This window comes from Mobula birostris, chromosome 28 (genome assembly GCF_030028105.1).
Source record: "Mobula birostris isolate sMobBir1 chromosome 28, sMobBir1.hap1, whole genome shotgun sequence".
Taxonomy (NCBI): Eukaryota; Metazoa; Chordata; class Chondrichthyes; order Myliobatiformes; family Myliobatidae; genus Mobula; species Mobula birostris.
Window position 1 is genome coordinate 5,084,662 of NC_092397.1, and position 25,580 is coordinate 5,110,241.

The 25,580-nt window shown below is 49.4% G+C and overlaps 2 protein-coding genes across 4 annotated transcripts in view; one reads left to right on the forward strand and one right to left on the reverse strand.

The window, feature by feature from the left end:
- Positions 1 to 21,880, reverse strand: part of pola2 (polymerase (DNA directed), alpha 2) — an 82,417-nt gene extending 60,537 nt beyond the window's left edge. Inside the window, exons 1-7 of one of the 2 annotated variants that reach the window (XM_072246050.1) lie at positions 21,656 to 21,880; positions 16,754 to 16,878; positions 16,312 to 16,403; positions 12,831 to 12,888; positions 10,345 to 10,454; positions 4,925 to 5,118; positions 2,534 to 2,622 (exon numbers count right to left, since the gene is read on the reverse strand). In XM_072246050.1, the coding sequence (XP_072102151.1) occupies positions 2,534 to 2,622; positions 4,925 to 5,118; positions 10,345 to 10,454; positions 12,831 to 12,888; positions 16,312 to 16,403; positions 16,754 to 16,878; positions 21,656 to 21,737 (750 nt within the window). In that variant the 5' untranslated portion in view covers positions 21,738 to 21,880. Of the gene's footprint in view, positions 1 to 2,533; positions 2,623 to 4,924; positions 5,119 to 10,344; positions 10,458 to 12,830; positions 12,889 to 16,311; positions 16,404 to 16,753; positions 16,879 to 21,655 lie in introns of both variants that reach the window. The other variant, XM_072246049.1, reaches the window with a different exon arrangement.
- Positions 1 to 25,580, forward strand: part of rnaseh2c (ribonuclease H2, subunit C) — a 515,876-nt gene that overhangs the window by 268,460 nt on the left and 221,836 nt on the right. Inside the window, exon 1 of one of the 2 annotated variants that reach the window (XM_072246072.1) lies at positions 10,930 to 10,935. The exons of the other annotated variant lie outside the window; for it this stretch is intronic. The gene's annotated coding sequence lies outside the window, so the exon portion shown is untranslated. Of the gene's footprint in view, positions 1 to 10,929; positions 10,936 to 25,580 lie in introns of those variants that run through there. 2 annotated transcript variants of the gene reach the window in all.

Genomic DNA, 25,580 nt, shown 5'->3' on the forward strand with positions numbered 1-25,580 from the left:
CTGGTGATAATAAACCTGATTCTGATTCTATCCAGATTTTTCAGTATTTTCAATGAGTCCCCCCACCCCCCAGCCCTCGTCCTTCTGAACTCCAGTACATACAGGCCCAGAGAGATCCCAGGCGCCTCACACATTAACCCTTTCACTCCTGGGATCGTTCTCGTGAGCCTCTCTGGACCTTCTTCGGGGTCCGCACATCCTTCCTAGGACGCTTGGCCCAGAAACGCTCCAAGAGATGTTAACAGCAGAAAGCTTCGTCTCATTGAGCGGCAGATTAGTGCAGCGTCAGCCACCGCGGGTTTCCTCTGGGCTCCAAAGTGCGCGGGTTACGGTTGAGAAGCCGAGGACATGCTGATCCCGGCGACACTTTCGGGCAGATCCTCAGGCCGCGACGGTCAGTGGCGCAAAGCGAGGCATTTCGCTGCACGGGCGCCAGATGAAGCTGATTTTTATACGGAGGAGGCAGAGTTTCCACAACACGGGTCCAGCCAGCAGTGGTGGAATGCGGGAGACGCAGAATTACAGGTTTGGAGAGCGAGGCAGGCTATTGGACTGAACGAAATTACAGGGACGGCCAGCGTGAGAAGTTAGAATGAGAACTTTGCAATCGAATAATTCTGAGATGGATCCCATGAGACAGGGAGAGTGAAGACATCAACAAGTAGGGTTTCTGGTGGACAACAATTTTAATTCCAATCCCCATTCCCATTCTGACATGTCGGTGGTCCATGGCCTCCTCTCAGTCCGGGTAGCCTCCAACCTGACGGCATGGACATCGATTTCTCCAACATTCGGTAATTCGAGAACCCTTCTCATTTTCCATTCTGGCTCCCTCTCACCCTCCTTCTCTCCTCCCCTCACCTGCCTATCACATCCCCCCGGTTTCTCTCTTCCTTCCCCTTCTCCCCTGGTCCACTCTCCTCTACGATCAGATTCCTTCTTCTTCAGCCCTTTACCAATCACCTCCCAGCTTACTTCATTGCCCCTCACCTGGTCTCACCTATCACATTCCCCTCACCTCCTTTTCGTCCTACCTGTCAGAGACGCTGCCTGACCTGCTGAGTTCCTCCAGCATTTTGTGTCTGGGTCACTCAACACAAATTTGGAAGTTAGAATGAGCGTTTTAAAACCGAAGTGTTGTGAGGAGAAACAGACCCTGACACTTTGGATAAACCAGGACTAGGGGGAGTGAGTTGAGTAGGCCAAGACTTCATTGAGAATGAGGGCCGATCGTACAAAATGATGAGGACCATTGAACAGGTGAACGCCTTCAGTCTTTCCCCAAGGATCACCATCATTATGTGCCGCGTCTAATGACATCATCATTATGCGCCACGTGACATGGCGTGGATGACCATGGCTGGGTGTGTCAGCCCTCCCCAAACCCCGGAACTCCTTCTCTGCCACCTGTCCTGCACCCCACCCGCGGCGCACCACCCTCGCCATTCCCAACATCGTACATACATACATGCACAGGCGCGTCTGTACATAAGGTGAGTGACGGGAAGTGATAAAGTAGTGGTGGTGGGGGGGGGAGGGGGGGTTAGAGGTGTTGATCAGCCTCACTGCTTGGGGAAAGGAACTGTTTTTGAGTCTGCTGGTCCTGGTCCGGTGATCGCCAGGCAGCCTCCTCCTCTTGTGAGGTTTTGGTGGCCAGAATGCAGGTTAAAAGAAAATGGTGTTCAAATGATTCAACTTGATCAGAAAATATGTACAGAATACAACCTGGAATTCTTGCTCTTCACAGACATCCACGAAACAAGAAACCCCAAAGAATAAACGATAGAAACATCAGAACCTCCAAAGTCCCCCCCTTCCCTCCTCCCACACCAGCAAAAGCACCGACACACCCCTCACCATGCAAGTGTAGGGTTCTCAGTAATATTAACTGCAATGTTAACTGTTAATAATAAAATGGCTTCTCTGAAGTGTTATGGCTTCTCTGTAAAGGTAACTGATGAGGTAATGTTCGTTGCAGCTCAAATGTTTGGGTTATAATTGTAGATAACGGGGAATTAACCAATGGAAGTTATGTTATGCTACTGTATGTGTGGGAGCCTGAGTGAGTGTGTGGGAAGTCCGGCGAGGAGACACGAAGAGCAAGGACGTGCTGGAGGCGCTCTGGTAGACCACCTCAGTCGGTCCCAGTCCGACAGTCGCAGAGTTCAGAAGAAATCGAATGGTGGACCGAGGATATTACGTGAGCTCCAACGTTGTGCACGAACTGCCTAATTATTATTCTTGGCGCCTTTTTATTTTATATTTTGTTTCTCCGCTAACCCCATGGTCACAGTAAGATTTATAAAGTGTAATTCTTTAATCGTACATTGTGTACTGTCCGATATTTTGCATGGTGGGTTTGTTCGGGGGCCATTACACAGCATTCGCACAAACTTGCTTACCCGGTTTGGCGGGGCCAATGGTTGCTCCCCCAGATGACTGAGAGTTGAGCTTACACAAGCAATAGCAAAAGCCCCCCCCAAAGAGACCTCGATCGAAAACTACAGCCCATCCCTACTCTTCAGCATCTCACCTGTGCTAGCGCAGCAACTGGCCTGAAGTCCTCGATGTTGTGATGATCTGACAAAGAGTGAGCCAAATCCTCAATTCTGTAGTTTAAAACTGAAATGGTAAACGAAGAGGGGTCAGGTCAGGAATTCCTACTTTCCCCCAACGTTCTCATGCTTCAAGTCTTGTGAACAAAAAGTTTCACCCACCCAGAAAGGCAATATCAAATACCAAGGATTAAATACACACAATGGCCACTTAACTAGGTACCTCCTCTACCTAAAAAAGTGGCCCCTGTGTGTATGCTCTATGTTCTTCTACTGCTATAGCCAATCCACTACAAGACATGACGCAAGATGCTCTTCCGCACACCGCTGTTGTAACGTGTGGCTATTTGAGTTACTGTCGCCTTCCCATCAGCTCGAACGACTCCGGTCAATCTCCTCTCACATTAACATGGCGTTTTCACCCACAGAACTGCCGCTCACTTGGGTGTTTTTTTGTTTCTCGCACCATTCTCTGTAAACTCCAGACCAGAGGTTCCCAACTTTTCCTTTTATGACATGGACCAACACCAATAAGCAAGGGGTCCCAGGCTGGGAACTCCTACCCTAGACTGTTGTGCATGAAAATCCCAGGAGATGAGCAGTTTCTGAGATACTCAAACCACCCCATCTGTCACCAACAATCATTCCAAGGCCACTTAGATCACATTTCTTTTGCATTCTGATGTTTGGTCTGAACAACTGAACCTCTTGACCATGTCTGCATGCTTTTATGCCTTGAACTGCCACAGGATTGGCCGACTAGATATTTGCATTAACGAGGTGTATAATAAGTGTATGAGGCAATTATCAAATATATTACAGATTAAATATATAGTAAAATAGGAGGGAAAGTTAGATTGCTTTAGAACAGATTAAAAGGTCGTTTGCCAAAGGGACTGTACTGTGCTGCAATTTTCCCAGTTCTAAAGCAGCAACGCTGTGATGCTGAAGCTTTATAAGGCCCTGGAGAGGCCTCACTTTGGGTATTGTGAACAGTTTTGGGCCCCTCATCTTAGAAAAGATGTGCTGGCATTGGAGAGGGTCTAGAGGAACTTTACAAGGATGATTCCAGGAATGAAAGGGTTATCATACGAGGAACGTTTGATGACTCTGGGTCTGTACTCAGTGGAATTCAGAAGGATGAGAGGGATCTCATTGAAACCTTTTGACTGTTGAAAGGCCTACAGAATAGATGTGGAAAGGATGTTTCCCCTGGTGGGAGAGTCTAGGACAAGGGGGCACAGCCTCAGGATAGGAGGGTGCCCTTTCAAAACAGAGATGCAGAGAAATTTCTTTAGCCAAAGGGTGGTGAACTTGTAGAATTTGTTGCCATATGCGGCTGTGGAGGTGAGGTTGTTGGGTGTATTTAAGGCAGAGATTGACAGGTTCTTGACTGGACACGGCATCAAAGGTGACGGGGAGAGGCCGGAAAGTGGGGTTCAGAAGGAGACCCAAAAAAGGATCAGCCATGATTGAATGGCGGAGCAGACCCGATGGGCCAGATGTCCTGAATTCTGCTCCTAGGTCTTATAATACAAAGGGTATCACTTTAGAATAGAGATGAGGAAGAATTTCTTTAGCCAGAGGGTGGCAAATCTGTGGAGTTCATGGGCACAAGCATCTGTGGAGGCCGCTATTTAAAGTGGAGGTTGATAGCTTCTAATTAGTCAGGGCGTCAAAGGTGACGGGGAGAAGGAAAATAAATCAGCCATGATGGAATGGCGGCGCTCCAACGCTTTACGGCCTTTTGGCTCCAAAGGCATGAGGGCGAACCGGCCCTCCTCCTAGTCCGAGGCCAAGTCCTCCATTCTTCAGGGTGGTCTTTGCGCTGGGCGGCGCGATGCATCCAAGGCCAACTCCCCCTTTTCCAGTGCCTCGCCTCTCGCCCTGATGCCGACAACGGCCCATCATGCTGACCCCAGGGCCTTTGTCCCACTACGGGCTCATCCTTTCCAACAATGCCAACTAACCGAGGACGTCCTGCATTGGGTCAATCAGTGCGCATGGGGCGGAGATGGTCATTTTTCTGGTGGTTTAACTTTACCTTCGGGTGTCGGGGTGGTGAGGCGTCTCTACCAAAGGAGGGGGTCAGGCACTCCTTCCCTCAGCTGGCCACCTCCAAAACAAATTGTCTATTGTAATAATACCTCATTAACCCCTACACCACCGTGGTGACCAATTTTTCTTTTTACTAAACTTCTAGACTTCCTTTTCTTTGTTCGTTCTTGGCTCTGGGAACATTTGAGAGAACAGCTGTAACCAACGAGTTTTTTTTGCCGCGTTCCCGACTTCCGGAGAGCCTCTGGATCAAAGGCCCTGGAGCCAGTGAAGGTCACAAAACCAGAACGCAGCCCCGGAGCAGCCATTACCTTCTCGGATGTCGTAGAGCTTCTGGAACATGTGCTTGAACCTCGCCGTGACCGAGTCCTCGGGCGCGGTGAGGAGCCGCACGCTGACGCCCCTGCCCCCCGCACCGCGCCACGCGGCCCCGCGGACCGCACCGAAGGAGGAGACTACCTCGCCGCGGTTAGTTCTGGAGCCGTACTTCTGCGACGGGGTGACACTGCGGGGAGAAAGAGAGCGCATAAGGCTTCGAACACTGGACCGAGCGCAGGCTCATTGAACAGGGCAGCCAACACACAGCATGGGGGTGGTCAGTGCAACACCAGCGACCCGGGTTCAATCCCCACCTCTGCCTGTAAGAAGTTTGCACGGTCTTCCCCCCAACCGACCGCGTGGGTTTCCTCTGGGTACTCCAGTTTCCTCCCACACTCCAAGGGTATCTGGGTTAGGATTAGCGAGCTGTGTGGGCACGCTACGTTGGCACCAGGAGCATGGCAGATGTCTCACAGTCCGTGTCCCGGGCCAAGACCCTTCCTCGCCACCGGAAAGGAAAGGGGGGCAGGTGCCAGAATGAGAAGGTGGGCAGGGGACCAGGTGAGTGGGTGAGTGAGGGAGGAGGATGATGTACGAAGCTGGGGGAGGGATAGGTGGGGGAGGAGAAGGGCGAAAGGAGGAGGAATCTCTTAGGAGGGGAGAGCGAACCTGTGGGAGAAAGGGAAGGGGGGGCACCTGGGGGAGGTGATAGGCTGAGGAGAGGAGAAGGGGAAAGAGGGGAACCGGAATGGGGAACGGAAAATGAGAAAAAGGGGTGCTCCCGTTTCCTCCCACATTCGAAAGTAGTACGGGTTACGAGGTTAGTTGGTCACATGGGTGTAATCGGGTAGTGCAGGCTCGTTGGGCCCAAGGGCTCGTGACCATCACCGAATAAAAAATTAAAAATTAAAAGCTAACAAGTTTTATGACGAAACGTGGCAAGGTGGCGGACTGGAACAATTAACAAACGAAACGCAACACCAACACGCACAAGAGGTATGGGGCCCCCCCCCCCCCGCCCCATAATCCTGGTGAGAAAGACAGGTTTTCGGGAGACCAGGTGCTGCCGACACTGGGGCACGGAGTAACGAATGGCAGAGAAACTCAGTGGCTCAAGCAGCACCTGAGGAGGCAACGGGATATTTTGCATTTTCGGGTCCAAACCCTGCACCGAGACCCAAAACGTCAACCGTCCTTCTCCCTCCGCTGATGCGAACTCAACCGGCAGAGATTTTCCATCGGCTTGATTCTTTTTGCCTTGGGTGTTAAGGAAGGTACTTAAGTCGTGATAGGATGGTGACGATCAGGAAGGAATTTCAGGATCGACAGGGGCACTTTATTGAGATACGGCCCTCCGGCCCAGCAAACCCCAAATTTAATCCCTGCCTAATCATGGGACAATTTGCAATGACCAATTAACCAAGCAACCGTTACATCTTTGGACACTGGGAGGAAAGTGGAGCCGCCGGACGGAGGAAACACACGCGGTCACGGGGCGAGCGTGCAAACTGCTCACGGCCAGCGGCAGGAGTCGAACCCAGGTCACGGGCGCCATGATGGCGTCCCGCTAACTGCCAGGCCACCATTTTGCTCCACTGTCCGGCAGGGAACTAACGAGGTCAATGTAGCTTTGGGGTCGTGGGGGAACGGCACCTGGAGAGATCTTTTGGTCTGCGCTGCAGAGAGCTGGGTAGTGAACACAAAAGGTAGAACATTTGGGGGAACAGCACAGTACAGGCCCTTCAGCCCACAATGTTGTGCTGGCCCTTTAACCTACTCCAAGACCAATCTAACCCTTCCCTCCTGCATAACCCTCCTTTCTTATCATCTAAGTTATTTCAAATGCCCTGAATGTATCTGCCTGCACCACACACCCACCACTGTGTTAAAAACCTACCTCTGACACCCCCCCCACATACTTTCCTCCAATCCCATTAAAACTATCCCTCCCTCGTATTAGCCATTTCCACCTTGTGGGAAAAAAAATCTCTGGCCATGCACCCGATCCAAGCTTCGGGTCGACGCCTTCCGACTGGACGGCTCGGACGTGTTGATTTCCTGCCAGACAACGCTGCCGTTTCAATATCCTCAATACTGTCAAGCTCCTCTGTGCGCTCAGCTCTTTGACCAGCTGCCTCACAGCAGCTCAGACGACAGAGATGTTAACTGTCCACCTCCCTCCACGGATGCTGCCTGACCTGCTGGGTTCCTCCGGGTGGTGCGCATCTGTCGCTGGAGTTGAGAACATTTTGATTCTCCTCTCACTGAGCCACAGAACACTAAAGCACAGAAACAGGCCCTTCGGCCCATCTAGTCCATGCCAAACTATTAATCTGCCGAGTCCCATTGACCTGCACCCGGACTATAGACCTCCATACCCCTCCCCATCCAGGCACTTATCCAAACTTCAAAGCTCAAAGCAGGATTTTGTTATCAGAATACATAGACGTACATTTGCCCTGCGGGCACACTTGTACTCAGCCACTTCTCCTAAACGTTGCAATCGTCCCTGCATCAACCATTTCCTCTGGCAGCTTGTTCCACACACTCACCACCCTCCGAACGAAGCCGTTTCCCCCCCTTAAGTTCCCTTCGAACATTTCACCCTTCACCCTTAACCCATGACCTCTATTTCTAGTCTCACGCAACCTCAGTGGGAAAAACCTGCTTGCCTTTACCCTGTCTATACCCCTCATAGTTTTGTATTCCTCTATCAAATCTCACCTCAATCCTCCACACTCGAGAGAATAAAGTCCTCACCTATTCGACCTTTCCCTATAACTCAGGTCCTCAAGTCCCGGCAACATCCTCGAAAGTATACTCGGCACGTTTTCAATCTTATTTGCGTCTTTCCCCGTAGGGAAGTGATCAAAACTGCATGCAATACTCCAAATTAGGCCTCACCGACTTCTTAAACAATTTCAAAATAACATCTTAAATCTCGTACCAAATACTTTGACTTTTGAAGGCCAATGAAAGCTTTCTTTACAGCCCCATCTAGCTGTTTACCTCTTGTTACCCCAGCATTGCCATACTATCCAAGATGGCTCCGATAATCGTTGTCTTGATGGCTCCAATGGGAATCATCAGATAATTCTTGTTTAGCTGAAATCTGCAGTCACGGTCACGACTACTTCAGTAAGCAACACCGTTTTAAGACACTTATAAAATCTATCGATACCCAAAATTAACAGATCCTGTTCCGCAGACTTGGATCACGAGTGCAGTTTCCCTTTAAGAAACAGGAAGCAAGGAAAGCACGCTGGGTTGCAGCCCCCCCCCAACTCCCGCCTACCCCGCTGGCGAAAGTACAGTCTATCGAAAACAAAACTGAAGATCTCACAGCAAGACTGCTGTACCAGAGGGACATCAGGAACTGCTGCGTGCTCTGCTCACGGAAACGTGGCTATCTCCCAACATCTCAGACGCAGCACAGCAGCTCCCTGGCTTCACCATTCTCCGCAAGGGCGGGACGGCTCAGCCTTTTGAAGGCAGAGGAGGTGGAGTATGCTTTATGATTAACTCATCGTGGTGCACGGACGTGGCGGCTCACTCTCAAGTCTCCCACTTGCCTTGGAACATCTTGTGGTTGACTGTCGTCCTTTTTACCTTGCGAGGGGAGTTTTCTGTCATATTCCTGGTAGCGGTGTACATTCCACCACAGGCCAATGTCAGGCAGACATTGGAGGAGCCAAGTTCCTTAATCAGCAGACATGAAGCTGCCTTCCCTACCTTCGTGGGGAACTTTCACCAGGCCAGCTTGAAGTCGTCTTTGGTCATCTACCACCACCTGTGGAACCAGGGGAGCCAGTGCACTTGACCACCATCAAGATTGCTTACACCCGAGCTATATATACGCACCCAAGCCCTCTGCACAGTACTGTGTGCTGGAAACATTAAATCTGATTTTGAGGCTACCCTTCGATGAAGCATCTCGACAAGACTCCTTGTTGACAACAAACTTCAGCAAACAGCAACGTGACAACAATCAGATCGTCTGTTTCCGCAATGTCACCGGATGGGCGCATACTGGCTTCAGATCGCTGAAGAAAACTCTGTTTTTAAACTGTAATGACTGTATTTCACCTGAGAGGAAAGACTGATCTCCAGCGTAACTAACGTCCCTACCATAGCGAAGGGTTCTGTCACAGTGGTGCGCACTCTCAGTGCTAGAAGAGGAAAATATCGGGCTGGATTGTGGAATTTACCTTTTCACTGGGATTTGAGTCCTCGGTTCAGCAGTGAGAGGCACTATTGAACTCTAGTGCACTAGTCAAATTCAAAGTCACCATATATACTACCTCGAGATTCATTTTCATGTTGGCATACATAGGAATATAAATACGATCGAATGCGTGGAGGAGGTTTACCAGGGAGCTTCCTGGATTACAGAGTGTGGCTTATGAGGAGAGTTTGAGCGAGCTGGGGCTTTTCTCTCTGGAGCGAAGGAAGATGAGAGATGACGATAGAGATGTACTGGATGATAGGAGGCATAGATCGAGTGACAGTCAGAAACTTTTCCCCAGGGCGGAAATGTCTAATACGAGGGGGCATAATTCAGGAAAATTATTCCAGGATTGAATAGCCTGTCATATGAAGATCGTATGATGGCTCTGGGCCTGCATTGACAGGATTTAAGGAATGGGGGGGGGGGTAATCTCATTGAAACCTGTGGAATGGTGAAATGCCTTGAGAGTGTGGATGCGGAGAGGATGTTTCCTATGGTGGGAAGAGTCCAGGACCAGAGGACACCAACTCGGAATAGAAGAAGAGGAATGTCTTTAGCCGGAGTGTGGTGAATCTGTGGAATACTTTGCCACAGGTCAAGTCATTGGGTATATTTATGGCAGAGGTTGACAGATTCTTGACTGGTTGGGGCATGAAGGAATACGGGGAGAAGGCAGGAGATTGGGGCTGAGAGGGAAAATGGATCAGCCATGATGAAATGGCGGAGCCGACTCGATGGGCCTAATTCTGTCCCTATATTTTACGGTCTTATCATTTTCGGGTGATTGGAGGGAAGTACATGGGGGGAGGAATGTCAGAGTTTGATATTTTGATCAAGCTGCCGGGGTGGTGGTACAGGCAGATACATTAGGGACATTTAAAAAAGAAACTATTAGATAGGGGATCTTCTTCACTTGTGCAGGTGCGGAACGAGCTGTGGGGGACGCGGCTTGGTTAAGTACGTGGATGGGAGGGGTGCGAGGGGCCATGGGACTAGGCAGAATCACAGTTCAGCACACACTAGATGGGCCAAAGGGCCTGTTCTTGTGCCGTAACGCTCTACCACCCGATGCTGGCCCTGCCTTGCTAGGTTCCACCAGCATTTTTTACGTGTTGCTCAAGACTTCTAGCACCCTGCAGGGCCCTCTCGTGCTCATCAGGCTCAGCTGGCGTGGTGGACGGTTACCTGGGGGAGAAGGAGGACGGGGAGAAGAGGATGCGTGGGCTGCGGCCAGCCGATGCCTTCTTCGACTGCCGGTCCTCTGGGGTGGTCAGCGACCGTTTCTGTGAAGCTGCCTGCTGGAAGGGCAAAAGGAAACAAGTATTAGGGAGGCACGGAGGACGAGCGACCCACCAAACTGACCCCAGCGCCGCAAAGGGAGCCCAGGTTCAAAAACCCAACGTCACTGTCCACCTCACCAACTTCTGAAGAGCGATTCTGCACAAGAGTAATTTGCAACCGGTCACTTGCCAGAAGTCAGCGGGTCAAGGCATCGGAGGCCTGATACCTGCCAGTCCAGGAACTAGGAAGTCGGAGGCCCGGAGGCAGTCTGTCTGGGGTTGGAGGTGAGTGAGTTGCAGAGAGGCAGGTCATATTGTCCTGCTGAACATTGTGGGTATGCTCTGTTGGTGCTGGAATATGCGGCAACGCTTGCGGGCTGGTTGGTTATTTTACTGCACTTTACCGCATCCTTCGAGGTACAGTACTGTGTAAAAGTCTTTGGCACACATACAGTCGCTAGGGTACCTACGGCGTTTGTCAACTTGGAGCGGAGAGCGAGTTTGTAAATCTGGCGGGAGCAAAGAATGTTGGGAATGGTGAGGGTGGGGCACCACGGGAGGGGTATGGGGAAGGTGGCAGAGAAGCAGTGCCAGGGGTGGTGATGGGGGGGGGGGCGAGGAGGAGAGATTGGCGCGGGTGCAGACACCCCCAGCCCTGAGACACCAGGCAAGGTCATTTCATTCCAAACAATTGGTTTATTGATCATTACAGAATGTCTCTCTGGTGCTTCCTGCTCCCTCCCCTCTCCCTGCCCCCTTCCTGCTCTCAGTCCACAATAGAGACCCATATCAGATTTATCATCACTTAACTGTCATGAAATTCGTATTTTTCGCAGCAGCAGTATAGTGCAATACATAAAATTACTACAATAATGTACAAATAATGTACGAGCTACCTGCCAGCCTAGTCATCATATGGGAGCCCAAGCACAGGAGGATGAACCCTGGGCGCCCTCCCAAGACTACGGTCAACACTCTCCTAGAAGACAGCGGCGCGGCTAATGTAGATGAACTGAACACACTGATGAGGGAGAGGGAGAAGTGGAGAGTCTGCCATCGTGCCCGACACCGGCCCCCTAGGCCTGAGTCGACGTAGTAGTAATGTACAAAAGTCTTAGGCTCCCTAGTTATACAAGACTTCTGCACACAACTGCAGATCTGAATCTGAACTAGTGCAAACTGTAACAACCAAACTTCAGGTTACAACACACACAAGATGCTTGACACACACTGGGCAGGCCAGGCAGCACCTATGGAGGGGAATAAACAGTCGACGTTTCAGGCCGAGACCCTTCACCAGGGTGTCGGCATTTACTTACAGATTGACGTTTACGAAAGGTGTAGATAAGACAATCAGAATCTTTATTTTGCCCAGGGTGGAAATGTCAAAAACCAGAGGATGTAGGGTTAAGGCGAGAGGGGAAAAGTTTAAAGGAGATATGCGGGGCAAGTTTGTTTTCTTAAAACCAGAGAGTGGTATCCAGGATATCGTCAAGGAGCGATGCCTCAAAAAGGTGTCGTCCGTTATTAGGGACCCCTACCATCCAGGACATGCCCTCTTCTCAGTGTTACCATCAGGAAGTCTAGAAGCCTGAAGGCAAACACTCAACGATTCAGGAACAGCTTCTTCCCCTCTGCCATCCGATTCCTGAATGGACACTGAACCCGTGAACACTACCTTGCCACTTTTTATAAAAATTGCTGTTTTTGCACTATTTTTAAAAGTATATGTGTACCTATGCACACATACTTACTATAATAGAACTTTTCAAAAAATATATTTTGTCATCTATTGCATTATACTGCTGCTACAAGGTTAACAAATCTCAGGACATACGCCAGTGATATTGAACCCGATTCTGATACAGGCGGGTGCCTGGAACGCGTTACCAGGGGTGGTGGTGAAGGATGTACAATTGAGGTGTTTCAGAGGCTGTTAGACACACGGATGTGCAGGGAAGGGAGGAAAGGGGCTAGTTTTGCTGTTGCTGCTTTCACGCACAATACGCTGGAGGAACTCAGCAGGTCGGGCAGCACCCGCGGGAACGAACAGTCAACGTTTTGGGCCGAGACCCTTCGTCAGGGCTGAAGAGGGAGGGGGCAGGGCCCCATAAAGAAGGTGGGGGGAGGGCGTGTTACTGTTGCTTGCTTTGCTGAACGTTGTGGGTCTGCTACGCTGGCACCGGAGTACGTGGCGACAGTTGCGGGCTGCCCCCCACCCGGCACATCCCAGGTCGTTAATTGACGCATTGCATTGTAGATGTACTGAACAAATATTGATCTGAATCTGGATTCGTCGGGAGGACAAAGGAGGACACTCGGTTCTCAAGTTGCCCCATAGATTTAGCAAAGCATTAAAGGAGGGAATCCACGAGAGAAAGAAGTACATACCCTACCCGGTGTGGCGTATGAGTCCAGCAGATTCTCTTCCTCTTCCTCGGCTTGAATACTGGCCAGTGTTAAGTAAATATGTTGGTCACAAGGGAACTCACAGTTACCACTGCTACCGACAACTTACCCTCTTAGCGTTCCAAACTGGCCATGTTACCTTATGCACCTTTGCTTTGTCCGTTGGTGCTGCCCTCCAGTGTTTGCTCGGTAGACGCCAGGGTGGATTGCGTGCGCTCGATTGTGGGCTGCTGAGGGCTCGTTCTTGCCGACAATCATCCATGCACCATCAATCTGCAGGACACATCATTCAGAGACTTGGGCTATATTAATTTCTTTTTTTGACTGCTGCCATATATGGGATACTTGCACCTTGTGCTGTGTATGACTGTTGGTACTATGTTTTGTACCTTGGCCCCAGAGGAACGCTGTTTCATGTATGGTTGCATGGTAATTTAAATGTAAACTTGAACAAATGGCCAGATTTCCCGTTGGCCACCCATTCCCATTCCAAAATGTCTGTCCACGGCCTCCTCTTCTCCCACGATCAGGCTACTCTTAGGGTGAAGGAGCAACACCCCATATTCCATCTGGGTTAGCCTCCAACCTGATGGCATGAACATCAATTTCTCGAGCTTCTGGCAATTTCTCACCCCTCCCTCACCTGTTTTTCCATAGCCCATTCTGGTTCCTCTCACACCTCCTCATCTTCCCATCACCTCCCTCAGGTTCTCCTCCTCCTTCCCTTTCTCCCATGGTCCACTCTCCTCTCCAATCAGGTTCCTCGTTCTTCAACCTCTTCTACCTATCACATCACAGCTTCTTGCTTCATTACCCCTCTCCACCCCAACCCACCCACCTTCCCCTTCACCTGGTCTCACCTATCACCTGCCACCTTGTCATCCATCGCTCCCCCCCCCGCCCACCTTCTTATTCTGACTTCTTTCCCCTTCCTTTCCAGTCCTGATGAAGGGCCTCGGCCCAAAACGTCAATTATTTATTTCCCTCCATAGATGCTGCCTGACCTGCTGAATTCCTCCGGTATTTTCTGCGCGTCCTTCAAGATTTCCAGCATCTGCAGAATCTCTTGTGTTATTTAGGCCATAGGGTATAGGAGCAGAATTCAGCCATTTGGTTTGAGTCTGCTCCGCCATTTCATCATGTCTGATCCACTTCCCTCTCATCCCCCAGTCTCCTGCCTTTCTTAAATCAAGAATTTATCAATTTATCCTTCCTTTGGATAAACAAGAGAATAAATTAACTCCCAACGAGAGAGAAGCTCACCACTCTTTCTTCTGTCAGGCAGCTTCCATAGACGTACTTTTGAAAGTATCCCGACAGGTTTCGTACGGTTATTCAAATGTACAGGGATGAAACTCATAAGCACAGGAGATTCTGCTGGAAACCCAGAGACACACAAATTGCTGGAGGAGCTCGGCAGGTCGGGCAGCATCTGTGGAGAGGAATAAAGAGCTGATATTTTGGGGAGAGACACCTCATCTTCAGGGTCCTGTACTTCCTTGATGGTGGCAGAGAGAAGAGGGCATGCCCTGGGCGGTGTTTACCGTTTATCTGTGCTGTGCACTACACGCATTAATAAAATCTAATTCAAAACGCATTTGTGGTTTTTGTGCTGTGTGCATCATGGGAGCATCGCCATCCGGAGAAACGTTATCTGTTTGGTTGTCTACGTGCACGCTCAGACGACCAACTTAGAACTCGAGGAGAGCCAGAAATGATGGATGCTGCCATTTGAAGATGTACTCAGCCCTGCGGAGGCTAGTGCCCACGACGGACACGGCTCAACCTACAGCTTCCGGCAGCTTTTCCCCGATCCTGTGCAGTGGGCCCCTCCACGCCACAACACACCAATGCAACCAGTCAGAATGCTCTCCATCTGTAGAAATCCGTGAGAGTCTTTGCTGGCCCACCAAACCACCTCCACCTCCTAGTGGACTATAGCTTCGTGGTAGTGGCATCGATATGTCGGACCCAGGATCGATCTCCAGAGATGTTGACGCCCAGGAGCCTGAAGCTGCTCATCCTTTCCACCACTGGTCCTTCAGTGAGGCTTGGTGTGTGTTCCCTCGACCTCCCCTTCCTGAAGTCATGGCAGGGTGCAGTGACTAGAACCGCTGCCTCGTAACTCCAACGACGCAAGCTCGACTGCCACCTCCGGTGCCATCTGTGTGCAATCTACCAGTTCTCCCTGTGACCGCACGGGGTTTCCCTCTGGCTGATTATGTTCTCCTCCACGTCCCAACAACGTGCCGCGGGTTTGAGTTCGAAGTAAATCGAGGCAAGCTCATTCCTGAATCATGCACATGCCACCTCCGCCATGGACGGTGCCTGCTGAGCCCGCCTGCGGAAGGAGGGTTGGACATGGGGCTGGCAACCCCATCCCGTAAAGTCAAAGAAACGCCAGAGACCTCATCGCAGGCAGAAGAAACGTCGACTGTACTTTTCTTCCCCCCCACCCCCAATCGATGCTGCCTGGTCTGCTGAGTTCCTCCAGCACTTTGTGTGTGTTGGTGCGAGTCCTGAGGCTCCTGTACCTCCTTCCTGATGGCAGCAGCAAGAAGAGAGCATGCCCTGGGTGGCTGGGGCTCCTGCTTATTTATTTACTGTTATTATTATTATTTTTTCCCCTTTTTGTATTTGCACAGTTTGTTGTTTGTTTTTGCACATTGGTCATTTGTCTTGTCTGCAGTTTTCCACTGATTCCTTTGTGTTTCTTTGTATTTACTGGGAGAGCCTGCGAGAAAATGAACCTCAGGTCTGTATATGGTGACACGTATGCACTTCGATAATGAATTTACTTTGAACCTGAGCCGGGTGGTAAAATCCGGGGTTGATGGGAATATGGGGAGAACAAAATGGGAATATTGGAAATGGGTGGAAGGTGAGTTCGGCCTCAGGGCCTGTTTCTATTCTCATAGAGATCTACAGTACATTACAGGCCCTTCAGCCCACAATGTTGTGCCAACCATAACCTGCTCTAGAAACTGCCTAGAATTTTCCTACCGCAGAGCCCTCTATTTTTCTAAGCTCCATGTACCCGTCTAAGAGTCTCTTAAAAGACCCTATTGTATCTGCCTCTACCACCGTCACTGGCAGTGCATTCCATGCACCCACCGCTCTATGTGAAAAACTTACCTCTGACAGCCCCTCAGTACCTACTCCCCAGCACCTTAAAACTCTGCCCTCTCGTGCCAGCCATTTCAGCCCTGAGAAAAAGCCTCTGACTATCCACTCGATCAATGCCTCTCATCATCTTATACACCTCCATCAGGTCACCTGTCATCCTCTGTCGCTCCAAGGAGAAAAGGCCGAGTTCACTCAGCCTGTTTTCATAAGGCACGCTCTCCGTTCCAGGCAACGTCCTTGTAAATCTCCTCTGCATTCCCTCTATTCTTTATAACATTATCCCTCGCCCAAAAACGATGAGGAAGTTGTACAATGTACATTTGGTTAAAAAGGATACAGCTCTTCAAGTGAGTTCAGGTCCTGTATTGGTGCCCGGAAGTTTCGTTTTCCTGTTGCGGGACCCATCTTATTGACTTTTTTGACAAGTATCTGCCAAAAAAACAAAAAAAAAGCACCATCTGAGGATGGGCAACACTAGAGGAGAGAAAAACCGATTAAGGTTTAAGATTCACCTTATTTGTCTCATGTCTATCAAAAAGCGTCACCTGCGTCAACAACCAACAGTCCAAAGGTGCGTTTCCGACGCCCACAACTCACTAATCGTATCCTGTACGCGGACGGAAACCGAATCACGCTGTAATAGTGTCACTCTAACCGCTACGCTGCCACCACCGAGAATCAGGAGTGTTCCCCTAAGTACTTTCTCCAGCGTTTCGTGCGGACTCGATACCGTAAGCACTCGCAGAGCCCCAAGGATGTGTCAGGTTTAACCGAATTACCTCACTCTCAAAGACCTCCAGGTTGTCGTCCGTCAGGGGGACCCCGTTCCGCGTGTTGCTGAACGCAAACCATTCGTTCACAATCCCTTCCTCATTCAAGCGGTACCTGCCGCACAAGTCCACCACTGCACGTTCACAGAAAAGGGAGAGAAAGACAATTAGGAATGAGAAAGTGTGCGACAATCTTTCTGCACTTCTACAGACGTTCGTGGAGAGCATTCTGACTGGCTGCATCACTGCCTGGTATCGGGGAGGGAGGGTGGGGGCTACTGAACAGAGTCGAAATAAGCTGCAGAGAGTTGTAAACTCAGGTCAGCTCCATCATGGGCACTAGTCTCTGTAGTATCCAGGAGCGATGCCTCGAAAAGGCAGCATTATGGTCACCTTTCACCCAGGTCATGACTTGTTCTCGTTCCTACCATCAGGGAGGAGGTACAGAAGCCCGAAGACACACACTCAACAATTCAGGGACAATACATATATACAGCACAATACAGGCCCTTCGGCCCACAAAGTTGTGCTGAACATGTCCCTACCTTAGAAATTACTAGGGTTACCCTTAGCCCTCTATTTTTCTAAGCTCCATGTACCTATCCAAAAGTCTCTTAAAAGACCCTATCGTATCTGCCTCCACCACCGTCGCCGACAGCCCATTCCACGCACTCACCACTCTCTGAGTAAAAAAACTTACCCCTGACATCTCCTCTGTACCTACTCCCAAGCACCTAAAACCTGTGTCCTCTTGTGGCAGTCATTTCAGCTCCAGGAAAAAGCCTCTGACTATCCACACGATCAATGCCTCTCATCATCTTATACACTGGCACCTTAAATCCAGTCGCTTCGGGCTGACGGATTTCGTCAGCCACGATTGGCAGCTCATCTAGAAGGAAAACTCTGATTTCAAACCACTGCTGCCCTGGGGCTGTACCCACCCGCGGGGGAAGCTTTGGGAGTAAACCCCGAGGGAAAAATCCAGAACTGGAGCCCCCAAGGCAGCCTTAACGTTGAATTCAATGCTGACTGGCAGCTCCTGCGACGTTGCTGGTGCCAAACTGTATCGGCCTCTGCACAGGGGCAGCCTGTTGCAGGGGCAATAGTTTGCTCTCCGTATCGTACTGTCCTGGCTTGTGTATCTAGGCTATTAGGACTAAACGTCTACCTGCTACTGCCAATGGCAGTAAATTACTGCTATTTAAGGCATCCGTTAGTCTTGCATCTAACTCCCTCCAGGGCGCAGGCCTGGGCAAGGTTGCATGGAAGACCAGCAGTTGCCCATGCTGCAAGTCTCCCCTCTCCATGCCACCGAGGGAAGGGCATTAGGACCCATACAGCTTGGCACCAGTGTCGTCGCAGGGCAATGTGTGATCAGCAAGGGAGATGAGGCTGAGTACAGGAAACTTTGTCACATGGTGTGAGCAGAATTATCTGCAGCTTAATGTGAAAAAGACCAAGGAGCTGGTGGTAGACCTGAGGAGAGCTAAGGTACCGGTGACCCCTGTTTCCATCCAGGGGGTCAGTGTGGACATGGTGGAGGATTACAAATACCTGGGGATACGAATTGACAATAAACTGGACTGGTCAAAGAACACTGAGGCTGTCTACAAGAAGGGTCAGAGCTGTCTCTATTTCCTGAGGAGACTGAGGTCCTTTAACATATGCCGGACGATGCTGAGGATGTTCTACGAGTCTGTGGTGGCCGGTGCGATCATGTTTGCTTTTGTGTGCTGGGGCAGCAGGCCGAGGGTGGCAGACACCAACAGAACCAACAAACTCATTCGTAAGGCCAGTGATGTTGTGGGGATGGAACTGGACTCTCTCACGGTGGTGTCTGAAAAGAGGATGCTGTCTAAGTTGCATGCCATCTTGGACAATGTCTCCCATCCACTACATGATGTACTGGGTGGGCACAGGAGTACATTCAGCCAGAGACTCATTCCACCGAGATGCAACACAGAGCATCATAGGAAGTCATTCCTGCTTGTGGCCATCAATCTTTACAACTCCTCCCTTGGAGGGTCAGACACTCTAAGCCAATAGGCTGGTCCTGGGCTTATTTCATAATTTCCTGGCATAATTTACATATTACTATTTAACTATTTATGGTTCTATTACTATTTATTATTTATGGTGCAACTGTAACGAAAACCAATTTCCTCTGGGATCAATAAAGTATGACAATGTGTGATTAAGTGCCTTGCTCAAGGACGCAACACGCTGCCTCGGCTGGGGCTCGAACTCACGACCTTCAGGTATCTAGTCCTATCAGTCATTTTCAGCCTGGGAGCTGTCCACTCGAGCTATGCCTCTTATCTGGTCGGTCACCTCTCATCCTCCTCCGCTCCAAAGAGAAAAGCCCTAGCTCGCTCAACCTACCCTCATAAGATACGCTCTCCAATCCAGGCAGCATCCTGGTAGATCTCCTCTGCACCCTCTCTAAAGCCTCCACATCCTTCCTATAATGAGGGGACCAGAACTGAACACAATTGTAGCACTGATCTGTGACCTTGGATACCTGAAATTAAAACTGGGGCACACTCTGTTTAATGTAGCAATTTGGGACAGTGTACCTTGCACAAAAGCAAGAAGAAAGCACATTTTGCCAAGGACTCAAATCTCTCTTACAGAGATCCGCCCACCATGGATATGGAGGGGCCACTGCACAGGAGTGGCGGGGTGGAGATATGTCTCAACCAAAGGAGGTGGGAGGTGTTCCTTCCCTCCGCTAGCCTCCAGGTCACCCTTGGGTGAGGTGTAGCACCTGCTTAGCCCCCCGATCAGGGTCACGTGCAGCCACGGCAGCAGGTGGTGGATGGTTGTATGCTGGTCATGCGACCACTGACGCCAGGCAGACAACCTCTGAAGAGTATCGATAATGGCTGGGGGCCACCCGTCTTGTGGAGACGCTGCCCAGAAGGCAGCAACGGCAAACCACTTCTGCAGAAAACTTTGCCAAGAACAGTCACAGTCACGAGGCCATGATCACCCAGGTCATACAACACGGCACGCTATTATGATGTCATAGGCACGGCACACAATGATGATGACTTCACTGGATCGAAAAAAAAGCTGCAGAAAGTTGTAAACTCAACCAACTCCATCACGAGCACTCGCCTCCCCATCATCGAGAACATCTTCAAAAGGCAATGCCTCAAAAAGGCGGCATCCATCTTGAAGAACCCCCATCACCCAGGACATGCCCTCTTCTCATTACTACCACCAGGGAGGAGGTACAGGAGTCTGAAGGCCCAAAAAACCATGAATAACTATTTTGCACTCATTTCGTATGGACTTAATTGTTTTGTATTGTTTGTCAAATATTTGTCATTGTAACTGAAAGCAATTTATCTTGCCTTGCACTGTACTGCTGTCACAAAACAAATGTCTCAAGATACGTCAGTGACAATAAACCTGGTTCTGTCACAAACACAACGCGCCCCCTCCCCACCTCTGAGGGCATCTTCAAAAGGCGATGCCGCAAGGCGGCAGTAAGGACCCTCACCATCTGGGACATGGCCACTTCTCATTACTACTACCAGAGATGAGGTACAGGAGCCTGAAGGCACGCAAGTTCAACTTAACAAATTTATTATCAAAGTACCGATATGTCACCATATACAACCCTCAGATTCATTTCCTTGAGGGCACACTCAATAAATCTATATCATAATAACCATAACAGTATCAATGAAAGACCGCCCAACTAGTGTGCAGAAGACAACAAATTGTGGAAATACAGAAAGGATGAATTAATAATACTATGTAAGTGAGCAATATATATCGAGAACGTGAGATGAAGAGTCCTTGAAAGTGAGTCCATAGGTTGTGGGAATGTTTCAGTGATGGGGCAAGCGAGGTTATCTCCTTTGGTTCAAGGGCCTGATGGTTGAGGGGTAATAATTGATTCTGAACCTGGTGGTGTGGGCCCTGAGGCTCCTGTACCTCCTGCCCAATGGTAGCAGCGAGAAGAGAGCATGTCCTGGGTGGTGGGGGTCCCTGACAATGGATGCTACTTTCCTGCGACAGTGTTTCATGTAGATGTGCTCAATGGTGGGGAGGGCTTCACCCGTGATGGACTGGGCCAAATCCACTACCTCTTGTAAGATTTTTCATTCAAGGGCATTGGTGTTTCAACATAACAAAATGTTTTTAGGAACAACTTCTTTCTCCTTCACTATCATATTTCTGAAAGGTCCATTAACCCATGAACACTACTTTTAATTGCACCGTTTATGTACCCATTTTTGTAATTAATAATCTTTTGTCTTTGCACTGTACTGCTGCCACGAAAGAACAAATTTCATGTCATAAAAGTCACTGATAATAAAGTAGATTCTCGTTCTTTGAAAGCAGACGTTATTTTCCCGACACCCCAGAAAAGGCTGGAAGGCAGCATCTGCAGAAAAGTACCCTTTGCTGCCTGACCCGCTGAGTTCCTCCAGCAGATTGTCCGTTGCTCTGGATTCCGGCATCGGCAGTCTCTCACTCTGTCACCTCCCTACGGGTCTAATTATTGCGTTAATATTATTTTATGTGCTCTGTGCGATATAGCTACTGTTTTGCACCTTGGTCCCCGAGAAATTATTTTATTGTGGCATCCAGCATCGTGAAAAGTTGCAATAGACCACCCCAAGTCTTGTATTCTGTATCCAATACCCTGACCAATGAATGCAAGCAAGCTGGATCCCTTCACCACCCCGTCTATCTGTCTTGCATTTTCAGGGATCAATGGAGCTGGTCTCCTGGGTCGCTTTCCTTACTCTCCTTCGATTTCTTCAATATGATCCACCCCTATTTAATTTCACAAACAGACTAAAAACGAACTGATTTGAAGAGAAACAGGGCCTGTGGGCCGAATGTCCAGTCCCTGCTATAATTTCTTATCACGTCCGTACTCAGACTCACGTTTGTCCAGCAAACTGTCATCTTCAGTGGTCACGTCGAATGTTTCCAGCTCCTCGGCTATTTTCTTCGCTTCTATCGGCATCTCCGCGGCTTTGTTTATCTCAGCTCCAAGCAAAGTTCATTTACTGAATCTCACCCAGCTACAAACGTGACCCCGAAGTGAACAGTGAGCACTCAGAGTCTCCCGCGCGTACACTTCCTCCTCCCCCTTCCTAATGGTCCTCCAGCCAATCCGTCTGCAGCACAGAGGTCCTCCAGCCAATCCGTCTGCAGCACAGTTGTACACTAGCCAATTAGTCTACAGCATTCGGTCCTCCACCCAATCAGTCCGCAGCACACTTTGGTCCTCTAACCAATCAGTCTGCAGGCCATTTCAAAGACTTGGTGTACAACATCCATGATCTATAGCGACGCACACAAAATGCTGGAGGAACTCAGCAGGTCCAGCAGCATCCATGCATGTTTCGGGCCGAACCCCTTCTTCAGGACAGTAAAATCTATCGGGCCAATCAGCGTGCAGATCACGTGCAATATAGCCAATCGACGTGGAAGGCGGGATAAAAATCCCCGAATCACCCAATAGTGGAAACACGGGGAAGACAGCCCAACCACTCACCGGCTTAAAAAGATACTCGCGTTTTCATTGGACAGCTGATGGATGTGAACCTCCGAATTAGGCGCCTCTAGAGGATGGGAGAACTTCCAACAACATCCATTCTTCAACATCTCGTTCCCAGGTCCAAGACGTTCATGAACCTTGACAATTATGACAGTCATTTTTCTGAAATCATACCCTCAATTAACAGTAGAACTATTAACTTTCAATATTTTATAATAATAATAATAAATAATAAAGGCATCCATTAGTCTTGCGAGACCATGGATCTGCGCCTGGAAAGTCTTCACTCTCCAGGGCGCAGGCCTGGGCAAGGTTGTATGGAAGACCGGCAGTTGCCCATGCTGCAAGTCTCCCCTCTCCACGACACCAATGTTGTCCAAGGGAAGGGCATTAGGACCCATACAGCTTGGCACAAGTGTCATCGCAGAGCAAGGTGTGGTTAAGTGCCTTGCTCAAGGACACAACACGCTGCCTCGGCTGGGGCTCGAACTCACGACCTTCAGGTCGCTAGCCCAATGCCTTAACCACTTGGCCACATGCCCACACAGATGCTATGTTAATTGGGGAAGAGGTGTCATTGGGTTGGGTAGCTTCCTGAAGGAAAGTCTCTGCGTTCGAATGATCCCTTCTCTCTCCTTGATGCTCTCAGAGGATGATGCCGGAGCAAGGTTTAATCGATGCTTGTGGATTGGACAGTAGTTCACATTATGATGTGTTTCCTGGTTTACGGTCACTCCTTTTTCCTTTGCTATTTTTTGGCCAACTTTGAATTGGGGCGGCCTGCTGGGTCTCAACACCTCCCTTTGCCATTTGGATATTGGACGTCCTAACAGTAAGGTCACAGTCAGTCTGTGTGGGCAGTGACGCCTCTCGTCCCATCATGCTCGGCACCGGCGCTCCCCAAGGGCATGTGCTCAGCCCGCTGTTGTTTACACTGCTAACGCATGACTGTGTCGCAGGGTCCAATTCAAACATCAAGTTTGTGGATGATACAACAGTGGTTGGCCTTATCAAGAACGACGATGAGATGGAGTATAGAGAGGAAGTGGAGTGGCTGCTGGATTGGTGTGAGATGAACTACCTAAGTCTGAACTTGGAGAAGATAAAGGAAATCATTGCAGACTTCAGGGAGGTACAGACAAACCATCCCCCTCTGTGAATACGTGGCTGCTCAATAGAGAGAGTTCAGTGCACCATGTTCCTAGGGGTTCACATCACCTCACCCAGTCCCTTAATATCACCTCCCTGAACAAGAAGGCACAGCAGTGCCTCCATGTCCTAAGAAAATTGAGGCACCCATCTTAACTGCTTTTTACAGGAGCACCATTGAGATCGTCCTGACAAGCTGCATCTCCATCTGGTCTGGGAGCAGCCGAGCATCGGACCGGAAGCCCCTACAAAAGACTGTGAGAACGGCCGAGAGGATCATAGGGGTCTCCCAACCATCCATCGGGGTCACTTATCAGGAGCGCTGCGTACGCAGGGCCCTTAGTATTATTAAGGATACCACCTGTCCATCCAGTGTCCTCTTTGACTTTCTACCATCAGGCAGGAGTCTCCGATGCATAAAGACAAGAACGGTCAGGATGGGAAACAGCTTCTTCCCCCAGGCCACAAGGCATCTGAACTCCCTGCTGCATCGCATTTGAAGTGTCACTGGATAATCTGTTCAGAACCTGACAATATTTAATACTAATGCACTTTAGTTTGTTATTTATGTGTGGTTTATTTATTTATGAGTTATTTATCCTTACCTTCATAAGTTATTGTGTGTTATGTGTACTACTGTGTTTTACACCCTGGTTCAGAGAAACGTCGTCTCGTTTCTATATACATTTATGGTTATATATGTTATATATATGTATAAGGTTAAATGACAATAAACATGGCTGTTTTTTGCACATGGGGAGGGGGTGGTTGATGTTTTTCTTTGAAAGGGCTCCAAGGTTTTCTGTGGCTGTCTGTGAAGAAGACTAATCTCAGGGTTGTATACAGCATACAAACTTTGATAATAAATGTAGTTTGAATCCTTTGGGCCCGGCTCCCTCGACTCCTGTTCAATTGTCATTTAAACACTGTAATTCCATCAGTCTTTGCCGTCAACAGTGGGAGCTTGTCCCAGATCACCAATGCCCTCTGAATGGAAAATCTACCCCCCGTAACTTCTTTATAATTCTTCCCTCTCGCCTTAAACCTGTGCCCTCTGGTTCTTGTCTCCCCTACCATGAGAAAATGTGGTGCCTCAGTATTGTAGCTTGGGGCATTGGAGTTTGACCCCACCTGTAAGAAGTTTGTACGTCCTTCTTGTGAGCACGTGGGTTTCCTCCAGGTGCTTTGGTCAGTAGGTTATGTTACGTACCCCGTAACTGGGTTGCCAAACCAGCAGAAATGGACCACTTAGTTGGAGTCTGGATTACTGGAACTAAGAAAGTTTTATTAAAGAAATAAGCAACACAGTACTCTAATAGTAAGGATATAAATGCAACAGGTTAGCAATGAATAAACACACATGTACACAGAAGTAGGATAATAGGATCAGTCAAGCTCTATCGCAGTCTAGGGGTAAGATGATCAATCACAAGTGACAGAGTTCAGTTTAGTTCAGTTCGCAGTTATCGCCGTCGTGCCTTTGGAGAGGAGAGAGAGAGAGAACGAATGAATATGCAAATCGGATTCCAAAAAGACCTTCGATATTCCTCGCAGTTAGCTTTCGGGCGAGCCCTTTGTAATGTCTTCTGAGGTCACTGACTGTGACCCCTCCATTCCAGATACGATCATTCTTCTGCAGTGAACCCGGCACCCAGGTAAGGGCGGATACACACACCAGGTTCCCGCCCGACCGTATCTTTCCATCCTGTGCGTCTATGGCTGGTCCCGCGATCAGCCCCCCAAAACTCCCACCGACTTGTGGGAGCACACCGCTTCCAGGGTCTCGTTACCTCGTGGTGTCGTGTGTGGTGTCCCTCGCCTTAGCGAACCTGTTCCTTTTATCCCCCTGTTGGGGTATCGCTTGTCCACTACTTCAAACAGTTCAGGTTCAAAGCAGCCGGTCTTGACAATACTCAGACCGGTGTCTCTTTCCGTTAATCTCTCTCGTCTCTTCATTAACATTTCCAAATGCTGCTCCATTGTCTTACTTATCTCTCTCCTGAAGACAGGTGGCAGATCAACTGATGATCCCACTGGTGATAGCACAGGACAGTTAATATCTTAGTCTATGTGTACTTTTGTAACCCTCTTTTGTCACAGTTAACTAGTCATTGTAAATTGTCCTGTGTTTAGGCTAAGGTTAAATTGGTGGGTTTG